Genomic DNA, 26541 nt, shown 5'->3' with positions numbered 1-26541 from the left:
AATAATCATCTTTTATTATAAAAGTATAAGATCGTTGTGTGTGTATCATATGTATATTTGTGTATATCTACAGTGCTCAGCATAATTGAGTACACCCCATATTGAAAATGAATATTTTATCCATTTCTCAGTGAATATAGGCAATGTATTTTGGTGCATTTAAACAAAACAGATTTATTAAATGGATATATTTATTAAAAATATATTTTAGTCACAGAACATAGTCACATTTAGAAATTGAAGGATAATACATTTAAAGTTCCCAAGAAATCAATAACCATATGATTTTGAGGAATGGGAAAATGAAAAGCTGAAAATTCATCATTAAAATCACTGGAATAAATCAATTAATTAAACAATAAACTACTTTTCAACAGTTATTCAAAAATAGTTTATTATTTAATTACTTAGTTTATTCCAGTGATTTTAATGATGCATTTTCAGCTTTTCATTTCTCCATTCCTCAGTCACATGATCTTTAAGAAATCACTCTAATAATAATAATTAATAATAATAATAATAACAATAATAATAACAATAATAATAATAATAATAATAATAATAATAATAATAATAATAATTATTATTATTTATGAGTGTGTGTGGATGTTTCCCAGAGATGGGTTGAGGCTGGAAGGGCATGCACTGCATAAAAACTTGCTGGATAAGTTGACGGTTCATTCCGCTGTGGCGACCCCAGATTAATAAAGGGACTAAGCCGACAAGAAAATGAATGAATGAATGAATAGTTATTTTTTAGTGCAAAAACATTTTACAATTTTACAATGTGTTCTGTATTTTTGATGAAATAAATGCAGCTTTGGTGAGCAGGATATATATATATATATATTCCTCAACCTCAACAGTATGTATATGTATGTGTGTATATATATGTATATATGTATCTTGTGGCATTGGTATAGGCGGTTCACTCCACTGTGGTGAACCCAGATTAATAGAGGGAGTAGGCTGAAAAGAAAATGAATGAATGAATGAATGGCATTGGTATAGCGTTCATTCTCCTTGGGACAGCAGAAATAAGTCCTCCAAAATAAACTCCAGGGATCCAACAAATTTCCTCGAGGTGCAAGAGGATAGCAATAATTGTTAAGAGCATCTGGTTTAATGCACTGTTGGCTAGAGAGTAATAAATATGTAATCAGTCTGTTCGACACTGCTGTGTGTGTGTGTGTGTGTGTGTGTGTGTGTGTGTGTGTGTGTGTGTGTGTGTGTGTGTGTGTGTGTGTGTGTGTGTGTGTGTGTGTGTGTGTGTGTGTAGGTAGGTGGGGGCTGTAGCCGCAGCGCGTCTTAAATGCACTGCAGCATCCAGCAGGTTCTGCCTCTCCTGCGCCTGCTCTCTCTCACTCTCTCTCCCTCCCTCCCTCACTCCTCATCCTCCGTCCAGAGTGTCTGTTCATCCGTCTGTCCCGCACACAATCTCTCCATATCCCTCTCTCTGTCATTGAAACTTTCAGCACCTACACAGATCCTGCAGACCCTCCATCGACACACTCAGCGTCCAGGATGGATGTTCTAATGAAGGGATTCTCCATGGCCAAAGAAGGAGTGGTGGCGGCCGCTGAGAAGACTAAAGCTGGGGTTGAAGAGGCAGCGCTCAAGACCAAGGAAGGGGTCATGTATGTGGGTAAGTGCTGATGTATATATTTGTGTGTGTGTGTGTGCATGTGTTTCCTATCACATTGACAGTGGTGATAATAGCTGTGTTCTGTAAAGGTCTTTGCAATTATTCCCAATGGATGTAATGCAGATTTGATGGATGAGTCTGCATTAGTACATGCGTGTGTGTGTGTGTGTGTGTGTGTGCACGAGAGGGAGGTCTTGGTTGTGGTTTAGTCCGATGAGGAGCTGTGAGAGTGTAGCTACAGCAGCTGCAAATGTGAGAAACACGACTGATTTAAAAAAAATAGATGCTGCAAAAATGGTGCAGGGAACAAAACCTGGGGTGTGGTGAAGGACAGAGGAACGACAGGGTGCAGAGCTGAACGGGACAAAGTAAAAGCTCGTATAAACCATGACAAAAGCAGCGGGAACTAATATTGCAGAAAATAATGTTGCTGTTTAAAAAAAAAAAAGCTGCATTTAATCATTTAAATGATGTTGTTTTTATTCTATGTATCCATTAAGCTCAGGTTTGACATTCTACATTTTAATAGAATAAAGTACAATGCAAAATAATTGAATATTATGTTATGTAATGCATCCCCTCAGAGAATAAGCTGTTTGGAGAATCCATGCATAATATGCTTTCATTTAATATGTATAATACAATCCAGAACTCCTAGATATATGGATTTGGGAAAGCATGGATATGTTAATATAATTATATATAATACAAATAACCAACACTTCTAGATTGGGATTTGTATGCATTATATGAAATAATTAAATATATAAAATTAGTATTAGGCACTAGCATTACTGGATAGTGGTTCAAGAACTTGCATAAATCAATTATAATATAACTATAATGTGATATCAAGACAATTTATTTATTTATTTATTTATTTATTTATTTACTTATTTATTTGTATATTATATATTAATTAAGCAGCAGCTACATTCAGATAAAATATATTACAAAAAAAATAGAAATACTAGAAAAATATGCTATAGAATTATTTCATATAATATAATATAATATAATATAATTTAATAAAAATAATATATTAAAATATAATATATTATGATATAATATGAAATGATGCAATAAAAATAAAATAATTTATAAAAAAATATAATATAATATAATATAATATAATATAATATAATATAATATAATATAATATAATATAATATAATATAATATAATATAATATAAAATAATATAATGAGATAATTTATTATAATATATAATATGAAATAATATTGTATACAATAATATAATATATAATATAAAAACAATATAACATAACATAACATATAATATAATATAATATAATATGATATAATATAATATAATATAATATAATATAATATAATATAATATAATATAATATAATATAATATAATATAATATAATATAATATAATATAATATATCAATTATAGGCATCAGCATTCCTGGATAGTGTTTAATGAATCATGCATTCACTCATTGAATAAAATATTAGCAATGCAACAGCAGGTAATGACAAGAAATGTCTGTGTAACTATCAAATTAATAACTATGTCTGTTACTAATTATTTATCGTTCACTACAGTACAATGCTACAGAAATAGCTTTCATCCGAAATGATTTTACACTTTTTTTTTGAACATTCCAGCATGCATTTATTCATTCACCCATGCAGTGCGCTATTAAAATCATCCCAGCTGCACCAGCTAACAGTCTGCACAGCACTGTGTCCTCCATACACTATAAAGTGTTGTTGATGTGCACGTGAGCGAGAGGGAAAGAAAGGGAGGGCAGTGCACTGAGAGCAGATCAGCTGAGCACTGCAGCATTTCCTCCCTCCTCTCTGTGCTCGCCGGCTGCTTCTGCGTATGAGAGACAGAGAGAGAGAGCCGATGCAGTAGCACAACCATCCCCCTACACCGCCACAAACACTCACCGTTATGTCACAGTCTGCTCACGCTCATCAGCACACAAATGAACAGATGGAGGAGAGAGAGAGCGCAAGCGTGACAGAGACCCAAAATACAAACACTGGTTAACTTGGAAAACATCATCCTCCGGCATCTTTAACTGACAAGGATGTAGAGCTGCACCATTCTGAATAGACAACTTCAAAGAAAATGAATGATGCTGTGACATTTACTGTTTGCTGTTTTATTGGTGGAAACATTTTTTAAAAATGTATTATATTTTTATATAAAGTTTGTTTTTAAATATCACTTAGGGGAATGATTCAATAACAGATGCAAATATGAGTCATTGTTGGATGGATCAGCCATTTTGAAGAATATCTTGACTAAATTATTCACGGATAAAACATTTGAGGAGTTCAGATGCAAAAACCTTTAAATGTCATCTGAAATGTTCTTCTAAAATAAGCATTTTTCGGAAGCTCCCATGTGTATGTTCACTACTTTTATGGCAAAAATAGGCTCTTTGCATGTGAAATAGCTGAACAAAAATATTGGAGGCTAAGACAATTGCTCATTTAAGAAGTAAATATCAAATGGCATGGTTTTTGCATATAAACTTTATTTGAAGCGTTAAAGTGAAAGTTCACCCAAATAAAAAAATCATGTCATCATTTACTCATCCTTGTTGGAAACCAGTTTGAGATTCTTTCTTCTGTTGAACACAAAATCATATACAGTATTTGGAACGGATCTGAAAACCTGCAACCATTGACTTTCATAGCATTATTTATTTATTCATTTATTTTTTTTGGCTATCATTGAATGAGCATTCTTCACAATATCTCCGTTTGTGTTCAAACTAATAAAGAGTTCTAAAAGAAAAACTAATACGACAGAATTTTCAGTTAACTACTTCTAGGGGCCGATCACACTGAACACAATTTTTGGGTTGAGAGGCGCTCTTTTTGAATGATTTACCGATGGTCACTATTGTTTTGCATGCTGCGGAATGAACCGCCAACTTATCCAGCACATGTTTTTTTCAACCCATCACTGGAAAAAATCCGTTCACACTCATACACTACAGACAATTTTAGCTTACCCAATTCACCTGTACTGCATGTCTTTGGACTACGGGGAAAATCGGAGCGTCCGGAGGAAACCCACGCAAACACAGGAACACCATGCAAACTTCACACAGAAATTCCAACTGACCCAGTCGAGGCTCGAACCAGCGACCTTCTTGCTGTGAGGGGACAGCACTACCTACAGCGCCACCGTGTCACCTGGGGGTAGACATTTCAAAAATACAATTTATTGAGTAATTTAATAGATAGCATAAATAATTATTGGGACAACTACTGTTTTCATGTTACTGTGATGGTTGGGCTTAGGGTTGGAGTGGAGGTTGACGTTAATAAAATACAATAAATGGGAAATTCAAAAAATAATATAAATAATTTTCGTTAACTTCCAGCCGCAACCATATCCGATCTTGCAATAACCTTGCAGTGTTTGTGTTGTCAATACAACTATGAAAACTTTTGAAGATGGAGGAGAGACTAGTGGTTGCTGTTTTGAGTTATCTGGTGCTGTATGAATCACAAATCTTGAATATCACAATATTATTCAATTTTAAAATTATCAACAGCAACACTCGCGCACAATATGAAGCTGATTCAGTCATTGTCTTGTGACGTAAAAAGTGCACAGCACTTCTTTTTTTCTTGTCAACAAAAAAGTGTGGTGTGCCTTGCGTTTTTGGAACGTAAAAGTGCGTTTGGTGTGATCGGCCCCTTAGTTTCTAGGATGCTGATGAATATTTGAAGGCTTTTGGTAATATTTGCATGTGATGTGTTTTTGTGCCCTGAGGAAAGCTTTTAAGCTAAAACACATTGGTATTTATTTTATTTCATTATCTTCTCCTTCTATTCTAAGTGTTGCTGAAGTTCCCTTTTTTAGTTAGTTTGGTAGGGATCATTTATAAATGTCTATCTGTCAGCGCCAATAGCCTAACATTTTATTGCGCTGACATATAGCGCCGTGGTGCTCACGGTGACCTGAGTTTGATTCACAACTCGAGGTTCTTTACCAACCCTTCCCCTCTCTCTGCTCCCAATACTTTCCTGTCTGCAACCTCCACTGTCCTATCCTAATAAACGGTAAAAAAAAAAACTTTAAAAAATAATGATAAAAATGTCCATTTAAGTACTTCTGTGACAATCTGAATGTTTGTGTTTGTGGTTTTCAGACTAAAGACTGAATGCGTCATGATGACTGGTCAAATGTGAATCCACTACTGTCCAAATTTTAATAAATGTATGCAGTTGGCATGCATAATTTGCCAAAAACTGAAAATTCCATCCTCATTCTATCCTCATTCTAAACCTGCTTGATTACTTTCTAATATTGAAAAAAAGAAGATATATTGAAGAAATCTGGAAACCGGTAAACATTGATTTCCATTGTATTTGTTTTTCTAACACTGAATTTCAATGATTACTGCATTTCAACATAATAAGGAAACTCAACATTTTGGATGAGCACATTTAATTTTTGTGTGAACTGTCCCTTTAAGAACTCGTTGGTGTTCCAGATCACGATCTTTCAGCAGTTAATGGTGCAGCTCTGCAGGAACATTCTCTATCCTCAGTGCATTTTTTCATCACCTGCGTTTCGACTCAATCTTACCTAATCCAATCACATCAGCAATAAACTCAGCATGGTTGCGTGCGTGATGTAAGCAGTCAGTGGTCCAGCAAGGTGACCCTGTCGTCAGGGGGCTTCAGAGTGCTTATGTGCAGTAGGGCATGAAGTCATTACTCTGCTGGACTGTTGCGAGTGCAGGTTACTTATTCTCCATCCGCCAGTGAGAAACGCTACTGGATATTGCCCTGTGAGCGGCCTGTGATCTAGAACTGGGTGTTCTGTAGATGCACTGCTGTTGTCGTCATCTGTGTATGACGCAGTGGAGATTCTGCAAGCGCTTGATCCAGCAGCAGCTCACATTCCTGCAATACAGATAAAGAAAAAAGAAAGGAAGAAAGACTATCACAGGATATTAAGAGATCTGTTTTAACCCTCCTAATATTCATTAAATAACAAAAGACTATGACTGGATGTTAAGAAATCCATTTTAACCCTCCTAATATTCATTAGGAGGGTTAAAACAGATCTCTTATTTTACAGTCATTTCCTTATTAAATTTTTCGGACTATCACAGAGAGAGCTTTTTTTTTTTTCAAAATATCTCATTATCAAAATAAATGTACTGTTTTGACATTCTTTGTCCAGTTAGAAGTAAGCAAACAGCTTAGGTTGCACAACATATAAAGAAAAAATATATAGATAATTGCATATGCAACATCTATTATTTCAGAGAATTGCAATTCCTTTAATTAATTGGATGTGCCAATAATTTGTGTGATGCAAATTTTCTTTATTATAGTAGGCTAGGCCTATTTAAGTTTCTTAATCAGCGTAAGGAATAACTGGCTGTTTGTATTAATTTTGCATAAAAAAGCATTTTGATCAGTAAAGGTGTCTGCAACGTTTGCAAAGCATCAAATCACTGGCATATTTGCTGTTAAAACATGACCGCAGTATTATCCCTTTCCTTTATATAAAAAAGTTGAATATTGGTTGAATATATCGTTTGTTGATCCAAATCTGACCAATCAGATGGGGGCTTTAATATCTTCATCCCCACATCTCCAGTAGGTTCGGGAGACAATACCAGGGGTCCATTCTTAGTACGTGGATTACTCAATTAGCTGTATTTATTATTTTTTTTTTAATATACAGTTGAAAGCAGAATTATTAAACCCTCCATTTTTTTTATTTTTTTATTTACCAAATGATGTTTATCAGAGTAAGGAGATTTTCACAGTATGTCTGATAATATTTTTCCTTCTGGAGAATTATTTGTTTTATTTCAGCTAGAATAAAAGCAGATTTACATTTTTTTTTAAATCCATTTTAAGGTCAAAATTATTAGCCCCTTTAAGCTATTTTTTTTTTCAATAGTCTACAGAACAAACCATAATTATACAATAACTTGCCTAATTACACTAACCTGACCTAATTAACCTAGTTAAGCCTTTAAATGTCACTTTAAGCTTTATAGAAGTGTCTTGGAAAAATATCTAGTCAAATATTATTTACTGTCATCATGGCAAAGATAATATAAATCTGTTATTAGAAATGAGTAATTCAAACTATTATGTTTAGACATGTGTTGAAGAAATCTTCACTTCATTAAACAGAAATTAGGGAAAAAATAAACAGGTGGGCTTATAATTTGGGGGGTTCATTAATTCTGACTTGAACTTTATTTCTAAAACTTTAATTTTTAAATGCTATCTACACTCGGAAACAAAAGTGAGATGTTCTCTCCCCAAGGGGTTCAAAGAGAACATTTATTAAAATGGAGTTTTCAGATATAAACGTGTACTATTTTAAGGTACTGACCCAGGTTTAGTACAATTTGTGTATGACAAAAGACATGGCCAATATTCAACTTTTTTTTTTATATAAAGGAAAGGGATAATACTGCGGTCATGTTTTAACAGCAAATATGCCAGTGATTTGATGCTTTGCAAACGTTGCAGACACCTTTACTGATTTCAAAATGCTTTTTTATGCAAAATTAATACAAACAGCCAGTTATTCCTTACGCTGATTAAGAAACTTAAATAGGCCTAGCCTACTATAATAAAGAAAATTTGCTCTAAATGTAAAACTGAATTAATTGCTACATACTCTTGACACATGAAAGTGTAAAGCCTGCAGACCACAACAAAAGTGGAAAGTTATTGTGTATTACATTTAACAAACCGTTTACTGCAAATTTTATATAATTTTGCTTATGTGGATAATTGAATATTAATCAGATGATGTCATTACGCTGCTCTGCCGTCAGCCAATCGTTGCATTGCTGATCATAATTTTGAAGATTGATAGATCTGTCCTTCACAACAGTTGCAGAGACCTCAGATCAGTTCATCCAGACATTTTAATCTGATTCATGAAGTCTTGTCTGAAGAACCAAATTAGCCAGAGATCAGTTATTAAGATTAAAAGATCCAGGATTTGGCAAATCATCTTTGATTTTTTTATGCAAGGTATGAAGAACGGACCCCAGGAGACAAGACAGGAAAATGACAACACAATCACAATTTCCAATGAGGTTTTTAGTCATTTGTCATTTGTTTCAGTCATTCAAAATGGTTTTATAAGTCTAAATGTTTTTTATTATTATTATTTTTTATTTAATTGGCCTTGCAAAATATCTATCACCTGATTATTTTAGAGTGGTCATTGCATGAATAAATAAGTGTTTTTTTTAATAATTATCTCAACCCTCAACAACAGTATTGCATGTTTTATAAATATCGTACAACCCTAAGCCCAAAAATAAAAATGTTCTCATTTACTTACGCACTGAAGAATGTTGGTTTAAAAAAAAAAAACAGCCATTGACCTCTTATTTTGTTGTTGTTTTTTCTACATTACAATGGCTGTTTTTTTTTTCCCCCAGAACACTCTTCAGTATATTTTCCTATGTGTTTGTAAAAGAGGGTTAGAACAAGTGAAGGATGGGTAAATAATGACAGAATTTTCCTTTTTGGGTGAATTATCCCATGGATGGATGGATGAATGTATGTGTGTGTGAGAATGTACTCGATTTTATCTCTGCGGAGACTAAATGCACAGACTTATTATATGGGGACCAAAATCGAGGGTCTCTGTTTGTAAATGTTTATAAATCACAGAAAATTAAGTATTGTGAAAATGCAAAAATATAGATTGTTTAAATGTTTGTTAACGTTAGTTAATGAATAGAGTCGTTCAGTTAGTTCTTGTTAACTCATGGTGCATTAACTGATGGTAACAAGCATGAATTTGGATGTTAATAATGCAATAGTGAATGTTGAACTATAATTAATAAATGCCGTACAAGTATTGCTTCTAATTAGTCCATGTTAGTAAACCCATTAATGAAACCTTACAGTAAAATAACCTATCACTTTGTTTCTTTATATAAAATAAAGTGTTATAATACTACTGCAAAAACTGTCATATACTGTAAAATATAAACTATTTTTTACATTTTGATCATTCCTTTAAATAAGAACTTCATAATTTTTTTAAACCTAAAACCAGCAAGCTGTTATTCTGGCAGGTTGCCATAAAGTGAGTGCATGTGCTGCTGGTATTCGAGTAAGTGCATGTGTAGACAAACTGCTAAAACATTTACAGTCAATGAAGTGCCACAGATGTGCGGTTCAGCCAGAGTCTGGCAGCACATAACCTACATTTATGCTTTCAGTTCAGACGGACAGTATTACAGCTGTCAATATTGATGAGACATTTCATTTGACTACTAGACTATTGTTGGAAATTTTTAAGAACATAGTTTGGCATCTTAGAATGACCAGCATAACAATTGGAACAAATTGAATACCGAAAATGTATTCAAACTGTTCAAATTTAATTAATGTTCATAGTTTTATTTTGACAAAACATCAAAATAACAAATGTTTATCAACAAAGATTCCAAAAGAGCATGAGTTATACGGAAACAGATTTTTGAATATTATTATGAAATTTAAGTTATGTTTAAAAAACCAAGGAAATTTTCACATTATACAGTTGAAGTTAGAATTATTAGCTCCCCTTTGATTTTTTTTCTTTAAATATTTTACAAATGATGTTTAACAAAGCAAGGACATTTTCACAGTTTGTCTGATAAGAAAGTCATATTTTTTATTTCAGCTAGAATAAAAGCAGTTTAAAAATTTTTATGAACCATTTTAAGGTCAAAATTATTAGCCCCTTTAAGCTATTTTTTCCCACTGTCTACAGAACAAACCATCGTTTTACAATAACTTGCCTAATTACCCTAACCTGCCTAGTTAAATTAATTAACCATTTGTGGCCAGACAAGCATTTAAATGTCACTTTAAGCTGTATAGAAGTGTCTTGAAAAATATCTAGTAAAATATTTTGTAATGTCAACATGGCAAAGATAAAATAACTTAGTTATTAGAAATGAGTTATTAAAACTATAATGTTTAGAAATGTGTTGAAGAAATCTTCTCTCCATTAAACAGGAATTCAGGGGAAAAATAAACAGGGGGCTAATAATTCTGACTTCAACTGTATCTGATCACATTTTTTTCTAAAGAGAAAAACTCCTAAGGTCAATATTTTTAGCCTCCTTAAGAATTTTTTTTTTCCGGCAACAGAACAAATTCTTTGAGTTGACCAATGATTTGTCTAATTAATCTAACTTGCCTTGTTAACCTAATTAAGTTAAGCTTTTAAACTAATTTTAAATCTACTTCCAGTAAAACATTGTGCACTGTCATGGCAAAGACAAAATAATTTTTTTATTAAATGTGTTTTTGAAAATGTATTGAAAAGATATCTCTAGTAAACAACACAGATTTTCACAGGAGGGCTGATAATTCTTTCTTAAACTGAAAGGTTGCAATAAATTATTTATAACATCTAAAGTCCTAAAGCATCCATACGCCTGGGTCAAAAATGACTCAAACATAAAATGCATAGCTTGTTTACTCAAATGGTTATATCTGTGAAAATTTGTTTGAATAAGGCTTTTAAAAGAGTTTTTAAGTAGTAAATTATTCTTCAGGATTAAAAAAGAGCCAGCGCTGTTAAGAGGGTTAAGGAACATACAGAAAGGCCGCAGGAGAGCAGTTGTGCTCAACCATGCAGAAAGAGCTTTCACATAAAGAAAGTGAGGCAATATATGGAACTCTAAGAATAGAAATAAGCACTGAAATCTAAATTGAAGACACAGGAATAAAGTAGAAAGAACCAGTTTATTTTTAACATCTGCTTGCTTACACTTAACAGAGCAGCTAAATTAAGTCTGTATGCTGAAAGTGTGTGTATGTTTTTTAAAGTGTGTAGTGTCATTATCTTTTGATAAATTATCAGTATCTTCTTATGATACTATTTACCATGCCCTGTCATCCTGAAGTCTTCTCCTGTGAATTAGAGATGAAATCATGTATAAATTATGAGATTATATTGCTATCAAGCATTAGCTTCTGATGCTTTAGAGACGGAACACAGAAAATCAAATTACTCAATGTGCATTTTGTATATCATTCAACCATTGGGGTAGCCTTTGGAACTTCACTAGCTAGAAGACTTACTCTTATGAGTTAAAGGTCAGCAGCTCAACTTTCTTATCGGCAATGGGTTTTTAATTTCTTACTGGCTCTTAGAATGGAAAAGATTTGGTTTGCAATAAAATAAAAACCAGAACAGTTCCAGAAAGTGGAGCCCTTTTCTAAAAATCTTTAAGGAGACATATTGCTTTTTTTGTCTTTGTAATACTTTATTTATTTATTTATTTATTTATTTATTTATTTATTTATTTATCCTTTTTTATTATTCTTAATTAATTTAAAACTAAAATGTACTTACTTAAACTTAAAATTTTGTGTGTATATATATATGTGGTATTTTACCTTACTATTTACAGTTGAAGGCAGATTTATTAGCCGCCCTGTTTATTTTTTCCCCCAATTTCTGTTTAACAGAGAGAAGATTTTTTTTATTATTTGATCAAAATCTCAGTAGAAAGATTGTCAAATAAATGCTATTCTTTACATTTCTATCAAACTTTCTATTCGTCAATGTATCCTGAAAATTTCATAATTTCTATTTTTGTATAAATACATTTATTGACATTGATACGAAATGTTTCTTAAGCACTAAACCAATCAATGACCCCTAAAGATTCATATTCTAGTTACATAAATTGTACTTAAATAAAAAAATATATATATATATATTTTTTTAAGTACTTAATAAAAAATAATAATTAATAATTTAATTTAATAAAAAAGTGAACAAGACGGATTCATATTCTAATTTAAATTAAAAAAAAAAAAAAATATATATATATATATATATATATATATATATATATATATATATATATATATATATTATTTAAGTACTTAATAAAAAAATTTATAATTAATAATTTAATTTAATAAAAAAAAAAAAAAATATATATATATATATATATATATATATATATATATATATATATATATATATATATATATATATATATATATATATGTATGTATGTATGTATGTATGTATAACGTTTAAAATAAATGCAGTCCCTGTAGTAAAAGAAAAAAATCCAGTAAAAGAAAACCCTTCAAATAGTTTATTAAAATTTCTTTACTGTATACAATTTTACAGCATATTGTTGTAATTTGTCTTCTGCATGTACACTTTGCACCTTGTATTTAATTTTGATCTTTATGTAATTGTACATATTTTTCATTTAACTAAAATATGTGCAATGAACTTGGTTATTGAAGCTCTATACAGTTCCATTAAATGCTGTTTACTAATATATATCACTATCTCCATGTAAAACTACAGTATAGTCAACATTTGGAACAAGTGGAAGAAAAGAATGTGTGTTGCTGAATAGTTTTACAACAGCTTTGATGAAAGGTTTTGATCCACTTCAGATACTGGTTACGGTAAATCTTTTGGAACAGAGAAAATAAATAAAGCCAGGTATTCTATTTATATGCAGCGCACACCAATATTTGTACTAGTCTACAATTCTGTTTCTTTTTCTCATCTTTCAGGCAACAAGACAAAGGAGGGAATGGTTTCAGGTGTAAACACAGGTGAGAAATAATCATGCGATGCTGTACACAGCACAATTTGCGAAGTCTTTGCATTTACTCTCTATAATGCGGCCCCATACAGTTGTCCAGAAGACCACCGACCAGGCAAATATAGTGGGTGAAACGGCAGTAGGCGGTGCTAATGTAGCGGGCCAGAATACAGTAGAGGGACTGGAGAACGTGGCGGCATCGACCGGCATGGTGAACCCGGTGAGTGAATACGCAATCAGCCTCCAGATGTCACCATTTCTCCTCCTTTTATCACATTGTGAATGAACACTATCTGTTATTTAATCCGTCTTGTTTATTACATTTCAGAGAACTTAGAATTAATTATGTCTGTAGCCTAAGGGAGCTATGACTAACCGGGATAACCACAAACTCCACATCTATTTGACTGTTGAACAGACGGTTTCGTTTGATTTTGCTGCACAAGGGTCAGAAATCAACTTCTAATTAAAGCAATTTGGCTTTTTTAAAATCCTTATGAGAGCTTTTTTTCCTAATTGTAATTACACCACTTAATACATTAAGATAGATTTTGTGGGTCTTTTTCTGTATATAAGGAAACAAAACGTGTGAATGCCTTAAGAACCCCAGTCTTACAATTATATTTAATAACACAATCATAAAGAAGTTTTACAGCGTTTTGATCTATTTTTTTTTTCTTAAACTGGGTATTAATGGAAAAATACTTGTTGCTAAATTATCTATAAAGATCATATTTAAGATCAAAACAACTCAGGGACTAAATTGTTGATAGAAAAATAAATCTAGTGTATTAACAAGCCATTGCAATTCCAAAAATTTCAGATGTAATTAAATGCAAGTAAAATCATTTTATTTTGCCTGAAACCTTTTCAAAGACTTTCTCTTAAAATTTTTGTAAATATTTTCTGTTGTTTGGATGTTTTGTTAATATGGATATGTTATTAATCTGGACTGTTTTGGAGCAGCTTTAGTTCAAATAAAAAAATTATAGATTTATATTTATTCCAATGGGATGCATAATTCTTTAATTATATATATTCAATGAAATAGCATAAAAGTATGTTTCATATTTTATAAATAGATATTTTAGTTAGGACTGTATTATAATGATGAGTGTGCGATATACTGATGAGTGTAACAATAGTACATGGATTGTGTCAGATAAAAATACAAAACCCATTTTAATATATAAAAAACAGTAATGCATAAAGTGTGTCTGTGTGTTTACATTTTTATAATCCCTTAAGCTGTCTACAATACAGAAATTAATCTCTTTAATATCTATACTTTTTATGATGAGAGAATTTGGCTTTGAATTTCACTGTAAATCACAACAGATTTTACTGACAGTTCTTAAACTGTGAAAATATTTTTACTCCCTTAATTTTCGGGGGCTTTTTAGATTGTTTTGATTCATTTTTTTCTATTCATTTCTGACCCTGTACAGCGCTGTATGAATGCTTGTGTTTTGTGTCTAACATCTTGTGTTTGTTCTTCCCCGTCTACAACTGTGCTGTTGACAGGATGAGGCTTTATATGAGGTGCTTATTCAGTGAATCGACACTGGTGGCTTGTTTTTTTCAGAGAGAAATGCTGAATACGAAACCCAGCTTTAGCTGACTGCTTTATGAAAGCCTATAGTGATGCACAAGCATCCATATAAGAGCAGAGTTCAATTTCCTTCATTCAGTCCCTGTGGAGTCATTCGCTTCATTGTGAATAATGAAACCCAATGGCTGCATTGATTACCTGACCCTCCCATCAGTTCCCATGCAGTAAATCATCTAATATTGTGAGACTTCAGTAATATGCTATAGGGACAAGAAAAAAAATTGTGCACAGCAGTGAAAAAAAAAAAAAGATAACACTTGTGTTTTTTAATAACACTTTCCAAAAAATGGTTAATACAAGCAACATTAACAATGAGCGATGCAGTTGTTAGTGTTAATGAGATTTACAGTGTTTGTTAATATTTGTTTATGAACATACACTTGTCCATTGATGCTTAATCTCAGTTCAGTTTTATAAAATAATATTTTACTAAAACAAATACAAAATATTATTTTAATAATGAATATGTTTTAAAAATAAATAATAAAAAAGAGACCTGCATGAACTGTAAAGTAAGCAATTCATCTAATTTTATCAGGGCATGTAGCAATGGTTAATTTATATATTACAGTATTTATTTATAGTATTTTAATGAATATTTTATTTTAATTTAATGTTTAAATTTAATATTTATTCATAACATATTTATAATTTAATGTTTTAGTTCATTTTAGTCATTTTTCTGTGCTTATGTATTGAAATATATTTTTTATCAGTTTTCTTAATTTAGCTTTATTTCTGTTTTAGTTATTTTAGAGTTTAAACTTTATTTTTAGCATTATTTGTTGTTTTATTTTTTTTTTATATATTATTTATTTTCTATAAAAAACTATAATATATATAAAATATATATTTAAAAATATAAATGTGTGTAAAAAACAATTATATATTATTAATTGTATATACACATATACACACACACACACACACACACACACACACACACACACACACACACACACACACACACACACACACATATATATATATATATATATATATATATATATATATATATATATATATATATATCATAGATTTTGAAAAAAGGTATGAAACGTATTTTGTCTACACTTAAAAAAACACATTTATTAAAAGGTTTCAATTACCTTTTTATTTTTAAATCCTGTGGCTGAAATGTGTATTTATAATTTCATATTTCTTAATTCCTATTACTAAAAATTAATTGTAATAGTTTAACTACACTGCAGGTCCTCTAAACGAACTGTTGTAATCTTTAATCACTGAAAGTTATTTGAAAAAGAAATGATTTGTTACACAACTACACAAGCAAATATCAGATACATCCTTATATTTACCCCAGTCATTCCCATTGCATCAACTAACAGCCTATTCAGTCGGTCATGATAAAAACATTCAGTCCATCTGCAGTGTTGAAGAATGTTCAATCTGCCAGGAGAGAACAGATGCAATCAAAAGCGACTGACATTTAAGCAGTCTTTGTGCTTTTCTAACTGCTCATAAATAATGCACGATTCCTTGCTGTTACTCATATTTAAAATATTGTTGTCTGACAATATTGTCTTTCGAATGAACACCTTCTGCAGCATTAATACTAATGTTTTTGAATGTCTGGAGATTGTGCATGCAGGAATCATGGCTTATCTAGTAGTAAAGTTTGGCCTTCAGACCAGCATACAATGCATGTGTTAGAACAATCCCTAACCTGTTGTATAGTAGTTACAACAACTCCTGACACAGATAAGTTTTTAGAGTTAAATGGCTTATGGTAACTTGTTTTCTCTGATTATAGAGCAAATTATGGTTTAAAAAAATTAATATCAGATCAGAAAGAACCTAATTACATACAAGTTCATAGTCATATTATCTAATACAGAGCATTGTTTTTGGAATTCCAGATTAGATTGTAAGTAGGTACAAGTTATTAAAATTGTATTTTATTTTTGTGTCGAGTAGCCTGTTTAACTTGTAAATCTTATTGAGGTAAAATATAGACTGCAAACTGCATATTATGTTCATTTTTGATGTGGTCATTAATAAAATTCATAATCCAGATTTACTGAAAAGGACAAATCTGTTTTAGAGCACATTACTTTTGAAAAACTGAAACCCTCTTCTCTAAGAAATGATGCATTTGTAAGAAAATTTTATTCTATATTTCTACTTCTATATGCAAAAAAAAAAAAAAAAAAAAATCAGTTACAAAAATCATAGAATTCCAAATGTTTTCCCCCACTACTAGGGCTGTGTTATATGATGATATCCAGTGCATCTGGAAAGCATTCATAGCGCTTAACTTTTTCCATGTTTTATGTTACAGCCTTATTCCAAAATGGATCTATTCATTTATTTCCTCTAAAATTCTGCACACAATGCCCCATAATGACAATGTGAAATAAAGAGTTTTTTTTTTAATTGTTGCAAATGTATTAAAAATAAAAAGCTGAAAAATCACATGTAAGTATTGACAGCCTTTGCTGTGAAGCTCTAAATTGTCTCATGTACATTCTATTTCTACTGATCATTCTTGAGATGTTTCAGCAGCTTAATTGGAGTTCACTCGTGGTAAATTAAGTTGATTGGACATGAGGGTTGACAGTGCATTTCAAAGCACAAACCAAGCATGAGGACAAAGGAATTATCTTTGGACCTCTGAGACAGGGTTGTCTTGAGGCACAAGACTGGGTAAGGTTACAGAAAAATTTCTGCTGCTCTGAAAGTTCCAAGTTACGCGAACAGATTGTAACGAACCACGAATGCTTGCCTTACAACAGCTCTGCAGTAATGTTACACATCATCTGTGACGTTTTCTTTCCCTTAAGCGGGTCGAGACGTTCCCTTTTTGAGTCTATCTCGACATTATGTTTGGAGAACTTTTAAAACTGAGCTGGGATCATGTGGAGACTTTTGAAGCTGCACTGAAACTGCGATTTTATATTAATGCACTCCTGCGCAGACATGCTAACTTATCAACACGTATAAGTTAATTTATTAAATGGTTTTATTAAATTATTTTCCTACAATCATGTGAGTCTTTTATCTAACGCAATTTTATTTGGGTGAGAATGCTTGCATTTTGAGTCTCATTTGTTCAAGGGAGCTGATTAGGTCCCTTAGATGTTTTAAGAGGAAATGGTTACTAAGGACTAAGGGGAAACACTTAATGGCAGCCTTAAGTTGATCTTTTTTTCTCTCTTTGCAAACCAACTTTTACTAAGGGCACCCTTAACCTTGAACTGAGGTATTTTTTGGTTAAGGACTTTCCTGCAAACGAGTCCTGCACTCTCCCTCCCACGTCACTTGCATTGACATCTGCTTTCTTGTTTACAATCATCCTGGGACCTGCTGAATAAAGAATAGTTTCTCAAGTTGTTCAAGAATCATTGCTGTAAGTCCATAATGTGTATCCGTTAGCTGTAATACTACAACTTCTTAAAACAGTGGTCAACAAACTTGTTCCTGGAGGGCCGGTGTCCTGCAGATTTTAGCTCCAACCATAATCAAACACACCTGAACAAGCTAATCAAGGTCTTACTAGGTATACTTGAAACATCCAGGCAGGTGTGTTGAGGCAAGTTGGAGCTAAACCCTGCAGGGACACCGGCCCTCCAGGACCAGGATTGGTGACCCCTGCCTTAAAATGTTAAAAATAAAAACTAAAATTTAAATTTACTTTAGCCTGTTTTTTTTTAGAACTGTGGAAGAATACTTTGTGTATATTTAGACCTGATAGTTTATATAATTAAATAATAAGCTTTGCTGCTATTAATGTTAATAGAAGCCTGCTTTGGTAAATTTACATTAAAGCATATTCATATGATGAATACACAAACCACTTTTTGGGGGGTGTCGGGAATCTGTCATGGTATACAACTTAAGTACTTCAAATTATTTGACAACGTTGTCTCTGGCCATGCAAACAAACTGGAATCTTACTTTCGGTTTATTTGTGTTGATTGCAAGTGACGTGACAGGAGAGTGCCAGTGCCGATTGTAAATGACGTCACTTGCACAGGAACCGTGCATGCCTGAGAGTGCAAGCCCGAGAGTGCAAGCCTGAAGGTGCAAGTGCAACTCTGCAGCCAGACCATTCTCAGTCAGGGAGGTAATCAATAACCCGATGGTGACTTTGTCTGAGCTCCAGCGTTCTTCTGTGGAGAGAGGAGAACCATACAGAAGGACAATCTTCTGTGCAGCAATCCACCAATCAGGCCAGTATGGTAGAGTGGCCTAACAGAAGACTCCCTGCGTGTAATTTGCCAAAAGGCATCTGAAGGACTTTCAGACCATAAGAAACAGTTTTCTGTTCTGATGAGACTAAAATTGAACACTTTGGAGTGAATGCCAGGCATTACCTTTGGAGAAATCCAGGCACCGCTTATCCCCAGGCTAATTCCATCCTTACAGTGAACATTGGTGGTGGCAGCATGGAAGACTCAACTGTAAGACTAGTCAGGATAAAGGGAAAGATGAATGCAGCAATGTACAGAGACATCCTGAATGAAAATTTGCTTCAGAGTGCTCTTGATCTCAGACTGGGCGACGGTTCATCTTCCAGCAGGACAATGACCCAAAGCACACCGTCAAAATATCAATGGAGTGGCTTCACAACAACTCAGTAAATGTCCTTAAGTAGCCCAGCCAGAGCCCAGACCTATTGAACATCTCTGGAGAGATCTGAAAATGGCTGTACACTGTCGCTTTCCATCCAACCTGATAGAGCTTGAGAGGTACTGTAAAGAGGAATGGGCAAAAATTCCCCAAGACAGGTGTGCCAAACTTGTGGCATTATATTCAAAAAGTTTTGAGGCTGTAATTGCTGCCAAAGGTGCATCAACAAAGTATTGAGTAAAGGCTGTGAATACATATATACATGTGATTTTTCAGGTTTTTTTATTTTTAATAAATTTGCAGCAATTCCAAAAAAACTCATTTTTTTACATTGTCATTATGGGCAATTGTGTGTAGAATTTAGAGGAAATAAATGAATTTAATCAATTTTGGAAAGAGGATGTAACAAAAAAAAAATGTAGAAAAAGTGAAGCTTTCACTTTACTGTCACAACAAAATAAAAAGTCTGTCGTTTTATATTATGCTTTATCATGTACTGTATATCGCGGTGTCACAAATTATAATGTTTATGTTAACAATTTTTCGCAATATAAACATAAACAAACAGAAACATGAATAACAGCATGAATAACAGCATCGTTGAGAAAGTTGTGATGAAAATACAATCTAATTTTGTTTTATTTAGAAATACTTGTTTAGGTTGGACCTGTAATCATTAGTTTATTTTTTTTAAATAAAGATTTATTTTATATTTCTAAATTTTTAATCAAACATTTGCCCTGAAGTTCTAAATAAAGTGAGAAACATGATCACTTATGAACGAGTACATTTCTTTGTATATACCTTAAAATTAAAAAAAGAAATATTCCTTTACATAAACTATTAATCGATTGAATTTACAGAAATGGTACTATATTGTGACATATATCATTATCAGGATATAAAATGACGTCTATCATGATATGAGATTTGTCAGTCACCCAGACCTTCCCACTGCCAATAAAAAAAATCAGGATTTACTGAAGACATGCAGTTTTTCTTTTTTCTTAAATTCCAATGGCATAAGCTGTAAATGTTGTCCCTAAGACTGCAGTGAGTCAGAGGACCTGACAGTGACTCAGCAAAAGAGTATAGAACAGCTGTACTGCAGACACTGAGACAGACAAGCTCAGCATTCACTTTCCACATGACCTCCATCTCTGCAGAAGCAGTAGTCATAATAACACACTGTCCCTCTGCTGCATCCCTGCATGAATCAATGATATCATTCAGTCTGGCTGTGATGAGAGCAATGTGATTGAGCTCATGAAGATTCCCTGCTGTATGTACAGTAAATGAATGATGTGTGTGGATGTAAAGCAGAAAAAAAAGCTGTAATCTGGATGATAATGGTGTGCTTCTTTTACAGGGTGACTTCTCTCATGGTGGTATGGAAGGAGGAGAGGGTGGAGAGGTGAGAAAATGCATTCCATAGACACAGAATACTTAGGAAATACTGTGTTTAATGAACATGCTGTTTCTAACATAAAATTAACATTTCAAAATTTTTGTTTTTGCCCCATAGCACCTATTTTAAAATATTTATAATTTCTAAGAGACAGCTTGTTGGTGTCCATCAGCTTGTCAATGAGCAGAGCAAAGATGGTTGATGTTGTTCATCTACAAGATGGCGACAGAGACCACATAAAACCCTTAGAGAACAAAAAAAGTTGATCTCTCTCTTTTGTATGTTTTAGTGCTGTATTTATACCATATAATAGTAGCGTATTGAGTGTGAGATAGGACTCACATATCAGGAATGTATGTATTTTATGTTGGCCACTCTTTGTATAACCCTGAGTTTCTTTTTATTTGGCCATCTGTTTGTTTCTAATGAGTCTCCTGTTTTCGCTACTGCAGACTATTTCAGTAAAAAAGGAAAGAAGAAATGTCTGCATGTGTTGAGCGTTTTTCCTTATTGCAAACACAACAGTAATCTTGTAGTGTTTGCGCTGCTTTGGGTTTTTTGGGGATAATTATTGTGACATCCCGATTGCAACAGAGAAATACTAGGAGATATCTCTGTAGACTGATGGCATTTCATGCCGTTCAGACTTATAATTTTAAAATGTCAGCAAAATCCCCTGTTTTGTCAAGACTTTAGACATTTCGCTAGAGAGTCTTTCAAATACTACCTTTAAAGTGACGTTGCTGAATCAGTAACGGTTTCTGCTGTTCTGACATCAGCTGCAGATGTGAATGAATGGCGAAAGAAAGTAGTTCCTCGTACAAAAGGATTCTAAAACTCTCCTTGTTTGATTTTCGTTTTTATATACACGATTGTGCCATCGAGCTGTTGTATAAACCCAATACCACACTCATAGCAGTGCGACGTGGCTGTATATCTTCACTGTTGGATACTAAGGCTCTCAGCCTGTGGCCTTGTGCCAACGTATGCCTCCTATCATATTTTATTTACTTTTTTATTATTTTTTTTTTTTTTACCATTTTAAATGTATATTTATAATAGTGTGTATGTTTTCCAGATAAATAAATTAAAAAAAACTTTACATTATTTTTATTATTCTAAAATTTTTTAGTTATTTACATTCCTGGTCAGTTGAATAAGTTCCAAATAAGTTTTAACAATCATATATTTAATACATATATTATTCTATATTAAACAATAATGTATAATAAATATAATTGTTTTATAACCGTATAGTACTGTTTTAGTTACAGATTATTTTCTTTTACATCTATTTACTAATATTCTTAATTGTCTATTAATATTATTAATATTATTTAATATCACCAGAATATTTACATTTATGTTTCATTTCATTCCAAATAGGTGTCAAGTTTTAAATTATATTATATAATTATAATATAACTATTATATAATTACTTCCTACATAAATTGTTTAGTAAATCAATACCAATTGTTTTATAATATAATAGAATAGAATAGAATAGAATGAAATATATATGCAAAGGTTTGCATGTTTGCGTATGTCCCAAAGAGATGTAATCCAATTTAAAGTTTTACAAAGTAATTTCCTGATAAAAAAATAAATAATATAATATAATATAATATAATATAATATAATATAATATAATATAATATAACATAATATAATATAATATAGGGCGAGGCAGTGGCGCAGTAGGTAGTGCTGTCGCCTCAGCAAGAAGTTCGCTGGGTTGCTGGGTCAAACCTCGGCTCAGTTGACGTTTCTGTGGGGAGTTTGCATGTTCTCCCTGCCTTCGCGTGGGTTTCCTCCAGGTGCTCCGGTTTCCCCCACAGTCCAAAGACATGCGGTACAGGTGAATTGGGTAAGCTAAATTGTCCGTAGTGTACGAGTGTCTGTGTGGATGTTTCCCAGAGATGGCTTGCGGCTGGAATGGAATCCGCTGCATAAAAACTGGCTGGATAAGTTGGCGGTTCATTCCGCTGTGGCGACCCCGGATTAATAAAGGGACTAAGCCGACAAGAAAATGAATGAATGAATAATATAATATATATAATATAATATGCAAATGTCCTAAATCTGTTTACAATGAACATCTTTTTCCTCTTCTCCTCAGGGATATTAATCCATAAACCTGAAGCTGAAACGGTCCCCCCCTCTCCACCTCTACGTTTCTGCTCCAAAGCCTCACCCGACCAGACTTCCAGATCTTACTGATATTTTTCTGTGACTGTATGGAAAACCAGAGTTGAAAAAGACTTTCCCTGAGCCCTGTAGCCTTTAGATGTGTGACGCTTCCCTCCTTTACATCTGTGGTGTCGTCATGCTGTTCTCTAGTGTTACTGTCAATCCTCTGCCTGTTCACAACACACAAAACACACACACACACTCCAACACGTACTTCCTCTCAAACCTCCCCCCCAAAAAATGAACAGGAACCGTAAAGCCCAGAGGCTGATATTAGAGATTGGAGGTGCTTTTTAGAAGCATGGATGGGGAAAAAAATAAATAAAGAATTAAAGATACCCGCATGACCAGTAATGTAAGAAAAGCAATACATCTCATTTCATCAGGGCATGTAGCAATGTGTGTCTGAATCTTTTGTGAGATATGTTTTTTTTTTCGTCTCGAAAATGCTGCATTGGTGTACATTTAAGTGTACATTAACAGATACATGACATTCCTTTAGTTCGTGTGTGTGCAGAATAGGAGTTGACCAATAGACTTCTCATGTGATTTAATAGAGTAACAACAAAAATGTGAACGCATACCATAGATACTGTACTACAAACTATTATTATCCGTATCGATGTAGCTATGCTAGATTTGCGTTTCTTCATTACAGTTAGGATTAACCCTTTAACTGTCCGTCCTACTCTGAAAATGACTAGTCTTTCTTAAATTGGTGTAAATCTTGAACAATTTTGGTGCGCAGATCTAAGATTGATCTCATTTTAAAGAAGACTCTTGTCAGAATATGGCAAAAAATAAAAATAAAATAAATAAATGTTTTCCAAGTTAGGTTTCTACCAATTTTTCACAATTTTACAAGTGGATTGCTGTAGTAAAGTAATAGTAAATTATTTCACAAATGAAGAAAAAAAATATATATTGCTCAATAATATATTTCAAGACACTTGTCAGAATGTGTCAAGTGTAAAATAATATTAATGATAAAATAAATAAATGTTTTCCAAATTAGGTTTCTTCCAATTTGTCATGATTTTATATGCTGATTGCTGTAGTAAAGTAACAGTAAATTATTTCACAAATGAAGAAAAATATATATATTGCCGATTAATATATATAAAACCTCAAATGTGAAAGCTACAATTTCGATTCTTTCGATTTCGATATATCTTGTCACCATGCGCTGGTTTAATCCACAAGTGGAACTGTCAATTAAAGGGTTAAAAAGGTGTTTATTGAAACAAAGAGGACATATTATGTTATGTTGCAATGCATGTGAAGTCGGTGTGTGATCATGAATTTGTGATGTAACAGCAATACTAATGCACCATTGCGAAGTGTGTGATTGGTGTGTTATTTTTTTGTAGCATTGTGCTACTGTATGCTGACTTTAGGCACTGTGTTTTATCGAGGGAATGCATAAGAAGAGTAGAACTATACTATAAGATGGCCGTCTTAATCATCACCATCATCGTCATCATTATCATCATGAACCCTTATCCAGACCCATGCACCCCAGGCTTGTGTCTGCTGTAGGGAACTATAAGACGAAGCTATCAAACATTGCAGTTTGTATTTTCTTTGACGCCACAAAAAAAATTGAAGACTGCATGTTGCCTTATCAGCATTCCTGTATTCACTTGCACACATGCACACACAAAGCTAAGGATGAAAAACAGTCATCTCAAGCTTTCTTTCTTTGAGCCTGTCTCTGTCGAAAACACATACACACACGCACAGACACAAACAAATGTCCCACATAGTTTTTGTTGGCATCAAAGCAGGCAAGCTGATTTTATAAACTGTATAAGTGAAATAAAGAGTTTTGTTGAAATCTAAACTGCTGTCCAAATATTGATTTCTGCATTAAGTGGTATATATTTTTTTTAGGATGTATTGAAATGTATGGTCATTCACGGTTAACATAATTCATTTTTGGTTCAGCTAAAATATATTTGGGAGTAAAATAGTGTCCAATTTTGAAAGACTTTAACTTGGTTATTATTATGACATTAAAGTTTGAGGTGGGCGAGGCAGTGGCGCAGTACGACTTGCTGTCGTCTTACAGCAAGAAAGTCGTTGGGTCGCTGGTTCGAACCTTGGCTCAGTTGGCGTTTCTGTGTGGAGTTTGCATGTTCTCCCTGCCTTCGCGTGGGTTTCCTCCGGGTGCTCTGGTTTCCCCCACAGTCCAAAGACATGCGGTACAGGTGAATTGGGTAAGCTAAATTGTCCGTAGTGTATGAGTGTGTGTGTGGATGTTTCCCAGAGATCGGTTGCGGCTGGAAGGGCATCCGCTGTGTAAAAACTTGCTGGATAAGTTGATGGTTCATTCAGCTGTGGCGACCCTAGATTAATAAAGGGACTAAGCCAACAAGAAAATGAATGAATGAAGTTTGAGGTCAAGTAGTAATGAAGCATGAAGACCCAGGTGAAAAAATATATATAATTAGATGCAACTAAAATACACTTAAATACTCGCAAATACATTTTTAGTACATTGTTTTTTTTTTTGTGTTAAAAAGTTTGATGGTTTTACACTATAAATATACTAATTAAAAGTATGTTTATACTTCAGTAGGACTTTAGTACACTTGATAAAAGTATACCAAATGCCAGTAATACTTAAATAAATTTTTAGTGTACTACAATAAAGTACACTAGAGTTTTGAGTGTGGTAATTTTAAGTTTTTAAGTAATTTTCAGTAGAAGTACATTTTCCCAAAATGTCTTTACATTTCATATATGTGCTGTAATGTTGCATTTTATTTATATTTTTGTGGTCTCAGTTTTTGCAAAGTTTTTGTTCCCTTATAAGGTATTTTTTGGACTTGTGGTTTATTGCACAAAAATATTAAAGTGTTTTGATGAAGCAAAGATGCTGTTTTCTTTGTACACACATTATCCGAGGTAAAAAGAAAAAAAAAAAGAAAAAGTGCACTAAAATGCACTTTATTTAAGTATACTTAGTACACTTTTCAGTAATGTACTAAAAGTGCTCTATTTTCGCACTAATTTTGTACTTAATATACCAAAAGATAGTATTAAGTATATGTTAGGATAAACTTAATACCATCTAAGTGTACTCAACTGTGCTATTTTGAGACACCCTGAAATTGAACTAAAATGTGCTTTTAACATACTATATCTGTATTTTTAAAAATGTGTTTAGTTACAGCTAGAAATACACTTGAACCCTACTTTTAAACATTTAAATATATTTATGACTAATTTAAAGTATAATAGTAATATTAAAAGGATATACAAATTGTAAAAAAAAAAAAAAAAAAAGTGTGCTAAATACTGTATTAAAAGTGCTTGATTTTCCCAAACTAATTTTGTATTTAATGTACTAAAAATTAGTATTAAGTACTTTTTAAGATAAACTTTACTACATCTAAGTGTACTCAACTGTGCTATTATGAGACACCATGAAGCTGATCTAAAATGTGCTTTTAACATACTAAACATTTATTTAAACAATATATTTATACTTAA

The 26541-nt window shown here is 32.7% G+C and overlaps 1 protein-coding gene across 2 annotated transcripts; it reads left to right on the top strand.

The window, feature by feature from the left end:
• The first annotated feature begins 1385 nt into the window (after window positions 1-1385).
• Window positions 1386-24886, top strand: sncgb (synuclein, gamma b (breast cancer-specific protein 1)). 2 transcript variants are annotated; one of them, XM_087275114.1, is made up of 6 exons: window positions 1386-1645; window positions 13208-13249; window positions 13332-13459; window positions 14764-14781; window positions 20814-20858; window positions 22973-24886. In XM_087275114.1, exons 1-6 carry the CDS (start codon window positions 1525-1527, stop codon window positions 22979-22981), a joined length of 363 nt encoding a protein of 120 aa, XP_087131240.1. In that variant the 5' UTR covers window positions 1386-1524; the 3' UTR covers window positions 22982-24886.
• Window positions 24887-26541: the final 1655 nt, after the last annotated feature.

This window comes from Danio rerio, chromosome 12 (genome assembly GCF_052040795.2).
Source record: "Danio rerio strain M-AB ecotype USA chromosome 12, GRCz13ab, whole genome shotgun sequence".
Lineage (NCBI taxonomy): Eukaryota > Metazoa > Chordata > Actinopteri > Cypriniformes > Danionidae > Danio > Danio rerio.
This window is presented reverse-complemented; position numbering and strand designations above follow the sequence as displayed.